The sequence below is a fragment of the Ornithodoros turicata genome, chromosome 1 (assembly GCF_037126465.1).
Source record: "Ornithodoros turicata isolate Travis chromosome 1, ASM3712646v1, whole genome shotgun sequence".
In the NCBI taxonomy this organism is placed as follows: domain Eukaryota; kingdom Metazoa; phylum Arthropoda; class Arachnida; order Ixodida; family Argasidae; genus Ornithodoros; species Ornithodoros turicata.
This window is the reverse complement of record NC_088201.1, coordinates 65314147-65325087: the sequence shown is the minus strand read 5'-3', so window position 1 is coordinate 65325087 and position 10941 is coordinate 65314147. Positions and strand designations below refer to the sequence as shown.

At 48.0% G+C, this 10941-nt stretch overlaps 1 protein-coding gene across 1 annotated transcript in view; it reads left to right on the top strand.

Moving 5' to 3' along the window:
• The first annotated feature begins 6048 nt into the window (after positions 1 to 6048).
• Positions 6049 to 10941, top strand: part of LOC135378337 (CD109 antigen-like) — an 83608-nt gene continuing 78715 nt past the window's right edge. Inside the window, exon 1 of the mRNA XM_064611352.1 lies at positions 6049 to 6457. Coding sequence (XP_064467422.1) covers positions 6309 to 6457 — 149 coding nt within the window. The 5' untranslated portion in view covers positions 6049 to 6308. The remainder of the gene's footprint in view (positions 6458 to 10941) is intronic.

The following is a 10941-nucleotide window of genomic DNA, read 5'->3' as shown; positions in this document are numbered from 1 at the left end:
AGGACACTGAACATATACTGCTCAGTTGCGAGCGATTCACGGCAAGTCAACAAGTTCTCCGGGATGCCTTGGTCAGACACAACAACGGCCCTCTTGACCTCAAGAGGGTACTCGGTGACTGGCCAGCACATCGACATGTTTCACACTCTGTGATCTCCTTCCTTTAGCACTTTTGTTGAACAAACATCCTTTTAGACTCCTTGGTAGCCAGACCTCGCTGCTATAAGCGTACTGGAGCAGCCGACCCAATGTATAGAGGTGGGCCAACATCTCCATATTTTCCTTTTTCTTTCTTATTTCTTTCTTTTTTTCTACCAACCAACCAACCAGCTGTAATTTGTGCTTTGGGTTTCCCGGATTTATCCGAAATAGTCGGAAAGTCATACGCCGGTAAAATGTAAAGCAATTCTGTTCCACGACAACAACAACAACAATAAATGATGACGATGAGATGGGGTGTTTCACCGCGATGGTGCGGTACCCTACCCCATTGCACGTGGAACATTATGTGAAGATGATGAAGGAAGGATGAAAATACGAGAAAGAACTAAAGCGTCTGGAGCAATCCAGAACAGGTGAAGAACCCGACGATGGAGCACAGGATCTTCATAGGGGCCAATGAGTGCAGCTAAGGTGAGCGGCCTCTTGCTGATACGGGCAAGCTCATCACACAATATCCGCCTTTTCGGGCAGTAGAGTGCATATTCCATAAGAATGTGCTGGGCGGTCGCCACGACACCGCAGGTGCAACAGAGGCTTGTGTCACAGCATCTGATCATGCACTTGAATTGCGGGGTGAAAGCCACATTGAGCCGGACTCTACGCAGGAGGGAGGTAAAATGACGGGCAGGGAAAGAAAACGACAAATTTGGGTCTACCGAATACATGAGAGATTGAGCCATGATGTCCGGGCGCTATTGCTGCAGAGCCAAGGGTTGAAACCACGCAGTTAGTTGCGTCCTTCTTTCACCTCTCGACAGCACAATGGGCACGGCTGTCGGGGACTCGTGGGCAGCCGTTGCTACTCTCAGCCTCCTCATTGCCTCTTAGACCGCAGTGACCTGGAATCCACTGCAAGGATATATGATGACCTTCATCATGTAGACGCTGACCTTGGTGGAGAATATCTACTACGATGGAGGCCAGCGACCCACGAAGCCTCATGGTTGCCACACATTGCAGAGCAGCCCGTGAATCGGTGTAGACCACCCAGGCACGCGGAGGAAGTTGGGATATCTGCTGCAGAAAGAGTAGAATGGCATACAGCTCCGCCGATGTTGATGACGTACGATATCAGAGACGATATCCACGTGCGACTGCATCAGATGGGACGACAACAGCACACGACGAACCCTTCCGTGTGGAAGATCCATCAGTGAAGACGGCAGTGTGGACAGGATATTTAAGGTGCATCATGTCCGCTGCCAACTGTTGAAGAACTAAAGGTGGCACTTGATGCTTTGGAACCTTGAGGCCAGGGACAGATAAGTGAAGGAAGCGCAAGCGACCACGGAGGGGTTGTGGGAATTGTTGGGTGGATTGTGAACGGAGGAAGCTTGGGTCTGACTTTCATTAGACACTTGAAGACAGCACTTTGACTTCGCCAACAGACTGCACAGCATGAAAAGCCATGTACTGATGACTGATTGACAGGGTTCGTCCCTTCTTGTGTCGAGGTTGCTCCTACCGTGGGTTACCCAGTCCCTGCGAGAAGGAGAGGCGCCTCGCTGGACCCAACATGTGTATGAGACCAATACGGTAATGTTCGGCACCGCTTCACAGTCTAGTTGGTCAAGTTTCTCTTCCGAAAACAGGGGGGGGGGATATGTTTCATGTCAAAAAAGAAAACCCAAACGAGTTTTCAATATTCGCGCTCCCTCTGCAGCTAAGGAGGCCCCAACGATAGTAACATTATGATGATGTAACCAGGCACACACTCTTAAAACAGGTGGCGGTGGTGGTGGAACTGCTTGCCGTATATAGTCGGCCACGCACTGGCTGGCTACGTCACGACTATCGCAGGGGGGATTGTGCGTCCTAGGCAGACTTCACAGGGAACTGTGCCGACATTTGTCTTGAAGCGTCTTAGGGAAATCCAGGGAAAACACTCAGATAGCACAGCCGGCGCCCGGATTCGAACCCGGGTCACTTCCCAGTCTGTGGATCAAATACCATCGTCTCATAAAACAGAACTTCACCGCTTAGCACACTCCTAGCCAACCGCCATCCCGAATGACATCGCTCACTCCCCTGAATTGTTGAAGTTGAGGTGTACGCCCTTTTGTGGCACTTATGCAGTTATGGTAATTGTCACAAGGTGGTGGTGGTAACGAAAGAGCTCCGCTTTGTCGGCCTCACAAAGGTGGGCAACGTCACGACTAACGTGCTGGGGGAATGTACGTCCTGGGCCGACTTCTAAGGGAACTGTGCCGACATATGTCTTACAGCGTCTGAGGAAAGTGTCATAAAAAGGCGTACGCCCCGTGCTTTCCACAAATCAGGACTGACAACGCTACCACTGTGCAATGATTGACCTTACGCGTGCTATGTGATGAAGTTCTGTTTTAAGAGTGCACGAATTTGAGCGCAGCGCAGGCGATTGTCTCCGTGATCGTCTGCTTGGCGTTCGCACCGCAATATACGAAATGACAAGTCCTCTGGAAATACGCCGACTTACGCTTGCCAGTGTGAGCTCCGACGCGACCATGTCGCGTGGAACACTGTGTTACTCTCCTGGCTGTACGAACACGTCCGACGCTATCCCAGAAGTAACATTCCACAAGCCGGTCACAGACTCTCCGCGACTCGCAGACGCGCTCCCACCCACCCGCCAGTCGCGAAAGGCCCTCCAGCCGCTCCCTGATTCGACTTGTCTGCGCCAAAAAGACGCTCTCTGATTGACCTTGTCCGAGTGACGTTTTCTTCGATTTCCTTAGAGGGAATTGCGGCATATGCTCAGCATCCGTCTTCTGTTCTTGCCATGCATCACATCAAATTGCACAGAAACCACTCTACTTTTTCCTTCGTGCAGTCCCTTTAAAGGAACTATCGCATCCGTCCCGGTCCATTCCGAAAGTACAGTATCGTTTTACTCCGCGTTCATCACTGACAATAATGCCGAAAATCCGACGCGAATTGGTGCCGTTGTTCCTGTGCAGTTTGATGTAACACATATAAAGAGCAGACGACGCATATTGAGAGTATTCCGGAATTTCCCTCTCTGGAAACGTCACCCAGACAAGGCCAATCAGTGAGCGCCCTTTAGCACGGACGAGACCAATCAGGGAAGGCTGGAGGGACCTTGGTAGCCTTGGCAACCGATCGACCGACAGGCGGGCGGGCGGGCGGGCGAGTGGGAATACGAGGGGACGGCGTCTGCTGATCGCTGCGAGTCTGTGATCGGCTTGTGGAGTGTTGTTTCTGGTTAGCGTCAGACGTGTTCGTACAGTCAGGAGCGTAACACCGTGTTCCACGCAACATGGTCACGTCAGAACTCACACTAGCAAGCGAAAGTCGGCGTGGCGACTTTCGCCACGCCGAGGACCTTTCGCTTAGTCTGTTGCGATGCGAACGCCCAGCAGACGACCTCGAAGACAATCGCCTGCGCTGCGCTCCCATTCGTGTGCCTGGCTTACGTCATCATGGTGTTAGCTGCAGAGGAAGTATGAATCGTTAAAACTCGTTTATTTAATATGTACGCTGTTTTCGGAAGAGAAACTTGGCCAAGTAGACCGTGAAGCGGTGACGGACATTACCGTCTCATACATACGTTCCCGGACACAATAGTCCTTTTAAGGTTGTGCCGGAGGGGACAGGTAAAAGTATGTACACTCGTCGTGATTTTGACTTTACTGCACTGGGTTCCGCAGGTGTGCGAAGGCTTTGTACTAGGTGGATCGCACAAAGTGATTTTAGTTCTTTTAAGCCCCATCGTTCGCGTAGTATTCCATATAGGTCATGAGCTCCGCAGCGTCCGCGTACTTATCAAGGACTCCAAGTGTTTATGTTAGCGGCAACAAAAGCACATCCACCTGAACCCCTACGTGACACTCCCCCCCCCCCCCCCGGTTTGGAAAATCTGTCCCAGCAACGCTCTGCGCTCAAAGCTCTTCTGACATTTCTGGACACCGTCGGACTTCGATCGTTATTGTGAAGGGGCTCGTTACTTTATTCCCCCCATTCCATCCAGCAATGGGGTAGAGTATCGCCTGTGGCGATGAAACTCCCCACTCTCCAAGGTCGAAAATAAAGTTGTTGTTGTTAGTGCTTTGGCAAATAGAAAAGATGGCGGCTGACGTGAACGTTGACTTTACAACACAACCTAAATGCACTCGAAACTTCACAAATGCGGCGGTATGCAAAAATCGTGCACATTCCAAAATCCTAGGAAAAGATGGTACGTGCAATTCTGGAGCGCCTAGCTGGGAATCATGATCTGATAAATCACATACAGCGCCACTGCCATGATGGTGGCCACTTGGACGCGGGACTTCATGACCGCGTTTTTGGGGAACTGCAACTATAGTTAGTCATCACGAACAACGCCATTCAATGCCCTCTATAGAAAATGGCGACCACCAGTGGGTAGAGCTCCGCATGCGTGACGTCAGTACGTATCGTGTAGTCCCCTTATAGCCCCCCCCCCCCACAATAACACGAGTTCATGTGTTTGAGTAATGCGCATTAAGCTCGAAATGCGTTGCAGCGAACATATGTAAATAGAACGGATGCAGTCATGCGGAATCGTTGGAGAAGGACGTCCATCTATACATACATTTTGCATTACAAGTACTCATGGAGCGTAACCAAGACGACAAGACATCCCGAACTGCGCTGCTGCAAGACGAAAAATTCCATTCACCGTTAAATTTTCCGCTACAATGATCTGGAACGCTAAAACTGGAACCCTTTGTTGTAATGCGCGGTTGCTCAAACCGCCAATGGGGTGAAGAGACTTTACCACCGCACTTCATTCACGTACGACGCGCCATATATCAAAGCGTGTGGCGCAGAACACAAATTAGTTACACAAATTAGAACTGATTAGTTGAGTCATAACGTGTGCAATGCAAAAGAGTCGCCCTCGTCGGTACATACAAGAGACATCTAGCACCTCAAGCAGGATGGCCGCATGAAGAAGAAAAAGTCGAGACATCGTCGTCAGTGGTAGTGACGTATTCATTTGTGATGTCCTTTGTGATACAGTGTCGCTGATAGTTGCAGTCGTCTTTGACTAACAAGGACGCACCAACTTTCAGTTACACCAAATGCGAAGTCGCCGCACTCTTCAATCATCACCCAGGGGCGGATCCAGACCCTGCACTCTTAAAAAAAGGGTGTACTTTAAGTGTGTAAAGGAGTCTTCTCACTCCTTGTTGGGAGTGGGGTTACGCTCTATCCCCCTACTGGACAGTAATATTATTCTCCGGCAGGGAGAAAGGTGTTATGCTACTCCCTTGAGGGAGTGAGGAGACTCCTTTTTTGAGAGTAATTGTACTCTCCAAAAGGGAGTTATATATGTGGCAAGAAGAAGGAGTTAAAGTACACCCTTTTTTTAAGAGTGTGGGTTTGGGGGGGAGGTGGTGGTTTCTTCGATGAAGCGCGTAGAGAGGAAGGGAAGAGAGGAAAATCCAATGTATAAACTGACGTTTTTGGAGGGGATCCCCCTCCACCTGGATCCGCCACTGTCATCACCTGCCAACAAAATGCAATTCATCGCTTTGACAACAAGCCACCGAACAACAGCCCGCACCAGTAACCTGACAACAAAATGCCAATGACCATTTTCCCTTCACAACAAAAACGCACTTGCACCTTCACCTTATACAGCAGCTCATCGTACATGCAACCTCAACTTCCGCCACTCTAGTGTTACAGCCAACGAAGCGGCCACCACAGCCTCTCTTCTCTCACCAAGTGAGCTACCTCGATAATAATCAACTGTGGGAACCGGTTCCTATGCTCGACGCAGCGTCGTTTTGTTGCTTGTTTTTATTGCGTCACAATCGCCCTGCCTGCCCAGCACGCCGCATACCTACCCACCGCAGAACGAACGCAGCTCGTGTGTCTCGTCTGCCACATTCAAACAGTAACGACGCTGCATCTGCGACGAAACCGCCTAATTTGTGCTCGCCATCAAAAGTGGCATCGCGCCTACCGTTCAAAAGTGGCATTCTTTATTTTTCCCCTCCAATTTGCTTTCAGGAACATGTGTTTGCCGTAGCGACGCCGGAATTCTTGACCCCTCCGCGGGGATACTCAAGTTGTGCTTCCACCTGGTGGTCGGTATTAGAATTGGTCAGTGCGCCATGTATCGGCGGGCTGTGCTAGCGGCTTTGGTGGCGTGCGTTTTCGGCCCATGTGCCGGACCCTGGTGTTCTGGCACTCGGGAAGAAATCAGCAATGACCTCACTGACATCTTTCTATTGGATAGATTGGATTTGAACGGCACTTTTCCGTAAGTAGTTGTGTTCGTGTACAGGTGCGTTGCGCACGGAGTACGTGAGTGATGTGTTTTTATTTGCTACGGTTAAATCTGTGCGAAACAAAAATATCGTTTCTTGTGTGGCGTGGCATTTTACAGGTAAGATACATGTATCCGACTAGAGACTGTGAATTTACCTCTGATAGTTTCTTCATCATTGAAAGTTGCAGTTGGAAAGGGGGTGCGGTCTGTAAACGTTGCATGTTGGAAAGGTGCTCATATAATGTGATGTACAAGATGTAGATCGCAATTTTGTGAACACCTCTCTTCTGCATTTTCTTTATCACTGTTATTTTCTCTGTCGTACTTTTATTTGTTTTGTTTTATTATTATTATTATTATACAGTATTGTACAATATATCTGCACCGAAGAATGTTTCGTTTTATTTTTTCTACGTTTACCAAACTTGTGCCACGTGAAGTCTGCCTGCAAAATCACAGTGTTATTGAACGCACGAAGGGCTCGCGTCCGCGTCATTCTTGGAGGCTGAGTAATGCTCATGGGTGGTGGTTGTGACGTTTATGAAGGTGTGTGTCGTTGCAGGCGAAACCTTAGTTGTCTGGTGTGCAAATGAAATCACAAGCAACGTGCTCGCATACCATACTTTGATATGTATTTACTGAGAACGAGAACATTTCAGTAACCTGGTCTCTCGCTGATCTACCATCGATGCCAATGTTCGCGCCTAAAAGTTCCCAATAACAGGCTGTGCAACCAGGGAAACGTTAAATTTGTGAGAAACACGTAAAAAGAAGCAAATCACGCACTGCAAAAGTGAATCACGATTTTGAGAGGAACGTAGTATTTATCCCGCACCAAACTTGCTTTTGAATCGGCAACGGCTGCAGACGCGACCGGTTGTATGGCAGAAGTGGTCAGGTGCGTTGCGCCGCCAAGAATAGGGGCGGTCCGATATACTGGATAAGTGGTAATTTTCGCGATGAACAAACTTATTTGCGAAATTCGCGAGCGCTCTTTTCTTCGTGAATTTAAAGTTCCGCGAAATATTCAAACCAATGGCAGAAAAATACCAGAACATGAAATAATCTCAGAAATAAGGCACAGGACGCTGAGGTCACTTATGTACGCGGCTTACTGCACTATTACACTCCATTGCCTCATAAAGTGTTCAGTTCTTCCGTTGCTATTAGAGATAGTAGTGCAGCCATCATGAATCTCGCACGGATGTCCGCGTCCCGTGATTCCAGTTCGCCTGGATCATCATCCAGCAAGCGCTGCCACGAAGATCGGCCTTTGTGAAATCTACAGAATCACTATCGTGTGCCATACGCTCTGCGTACCAGATACCAGCCCAACCGAGTAAGGATCCCTTAATACTCTAGGAAGAAAAATGGAATGGGTTGCCTCCACATATGTTGCTGCCCAGTTCTGATGCCTTTCGTCAACTTCTTCCCGAAAGTTCAAGGTTTAGAGCTCCAAAGTCGTCTGGTGCAGGGTCGAAAATCGCGGTACCGCGAATTTACGGTTCCGCGAATTATTGCCTCCTCCTGGCTATTCACAAATTCGCGATTTATTGGGCCAGCGAATTTAACCGCTTATACAGTACACGTGGCGTCATTTCCTGGTAATGCCGCTTGTTCCGAAATATCGTTGGACTTCGCGTGGTCGGTGATGTGATGATGGCGATGATGGGTTGACGTTTTCTGGTGCACAAGCGACTACGGCCGTCAATGATGTCCATGCGAAGGGTACGAGAATAATAATGTACGTATTACATTCAGATTAATTCGGTTGAGATACATGCTGGTTTGACAATGGAAGATCTGTCTTTCTGGGTTTACATTTAGTCGAGGGAATTTTTTCACCGTCTACCGTCCTCTAACTCGTTCAACCGGTCCATTGACACCTGGAATACTGAGCAAACTGTTTTTATAATAGTGATACATCAGGAAAAGAATGTCTCGAGTAATTTCATTGTTCAGTTTCGATAACTCTGCCACGCACAATATTCAACGGATATATATTTACTATAACCGCATATTTAGCATCGATTGTTCTTTGCCCAACGGTCGGGTTCCTCTCTATTCATTATTCAATGAAGCTTGTCCGTGTTCACTCGGTTAACCAATTGGCTAAATGCACACGATTGTTCCCTGTAGTTTCCTGCTTTATGCATGACTGTCCAAACAGTGTTTGTGCGACGGCAAGTATAATGTGGTTTGAGAACAGCCTTTGTTCCGTTTGGTCCTCTGTAAGTTGTGTTTTATAACTGCAGTTTACACTGTGAAAAAACTGTGTCTTGCGATAAGAAAAACTGTCTATAGTAATTAGCTTCCTCGAAATGACGTCATCGAAGAAAGATCTTGTGAACTTGAGAAATAATGGAAACGTCATCTGTCTGACCTGTCTTCAGTTCTTAGCTGTGTGTGACGTTCTTGTTTCTCAGGTACTCACTGCTGCTTGAAGATGATCGATCACATTAGCATTCAACGAAGTTAAGCTAAGCAGACAACAATGAAACGTCAACAAGCGCTGAGAGCAGAAGGCATGCGAAACGCTTGCATAGCTCCACTGTCGAAGTAACCTCGACGTTAAAGGGCTCGTGAATTATTGCCATCCTTCGCATTGTTGTCACATCTATAATCCTCGTCTCTAGCTCCGGGCAAGAAGCGTCGTCTGGTAACATGATCTCTCTCGCGTATAGGACGGGGTATCTGCTTTCACCTGTCGTTCTGCTTCCTGTCGTTGTGCACGATGTCACCTTTGCTACCTCGGTGGTATGCCTCGGGGCAGGCATTTTCTGCTTTCTTAACCGCGTGTCCGGTGTGAAACAGGGCGCATCGAATGACGCATCCAAAATATATGGTGCGCAAAATATCGTTGCCTCTGAAGCTTTCTCAAAAGTGAGGCGTGGAATCTTTTGCAAACCCACCGGCATCGGCAGTATTAGGACATTGACCGGGACATTCGAGAAACGTGGAACTTTGCCCTCCCTTCCTGTATACGTTGTCTTCTGGTCCGTTAGGCGCCCTTTGCCGGGCAACGAAACGATCAAACAGCACTCCTGATTCGACTGAGGATTGACAAGGTGTGCTTTGTGCATAGTACTGGCGTTCAAGCTCCAGGAGAGATATACGTAACTTATTCCATGTTTTCCTGTCCTGATGTCGCGTGGAGGTCCTCCCCCTGTACTTTTATTGAACGCCTATTTCTTACACTGCTCGTGTAGCTATCTTTTTGTTGTTTTAGCTGCGTGGACGAGAGTATGCTCCACCAAGGTAGAAATTTACCAAGGTAGAGAACCAAGAACTGCAGTTCCGCTGTTGTGTGTTTCTACCGTTGTGTCTTCGTCCTCTCTTTGGCTGCAAGATTTTACTCATAGCATGCTCCAGTCTGGCGTGGGGTCCTGCCCTCACTCTAAAAGCGGAATTAAACAAAAAACGAAGTTCACTACAACACGCTCGAGACTAACCACGGCACAGAATGATAGTTTTATCACCAGGAGAGAGAGGGTATTTTTATGACCACGCATATGTGCAAAGTGTCCCTAGAAGGCGTACACTCTTAAAAATGAGCTTCACCGCATAGCACGCTCCTAGGTGGTAGGGGTACGCATTTTTGTGACACTTATGAGCAGCATAAGTGTCACAAAAAAGGCGTACGCCTCCCGTTTTCAACAAATCAGGGCAGATAACGATATCATTCGATATAATGGTTGACTAGGAGCGTGCATTGCGGTGAAGTTCATTTCTAAGAGTGTACGCTTCCCACTTGGAGCGTGGTCTGCGTATGTGAGTGTCTTGAATTCCTGGAATACCAACATTGATTGGAAACTGACTCGTTAAGTTCTGCATTACAGTAGACAGGAGGAGATGCGCGTAAAATGGAAACTTTGGTTGAGTGTGACATAGAATCTGATAAATAATCGGTTCAATACTGTATGTGAGACTTTCTGTGTTGCGTGTTTTGTTCGTGTGTTGCGGTACGTGTGATTTGGTAAGCTTATTTAGAAAGGCCTCCAAGCGATATCACGAACGCAGACAGAGAAAAGTCGTTTGTTTTACTATCAGTATAGTGTTACTTCTTCGGGAAACGTCTGACAAGTGTTTTCTTGTTGTTGGCGTCACCCTTAAAACAGAACTTCACCACATCACGTGCTGAATGTTCACCATTGCACTTTGCACAGAACGATACCGTCATCGCTGCTGATTTGTGGAAAGCGTACACTGTTAAAACAGATCTTCACCACATAGCACGCTCCTAGCCAACCATCATTCCGAATAATATCATTCTGTGTCCTGATTTGTTCAAAATACGGGGGAGGTGCCTATCTGGACAAGATAATCTGTCCCAGATAGGCGCCTCCTCCCATTTTCAACAAATCAATGCACAGAATGATATCATTCGAGGTGATGGTTGGCTAGGAGCGTTCTATGTAGTGAAGTTCATTTTTAAGAGTGTAGAGCAGAACGTCGTGTGTTCCTCCGCGTTGGCG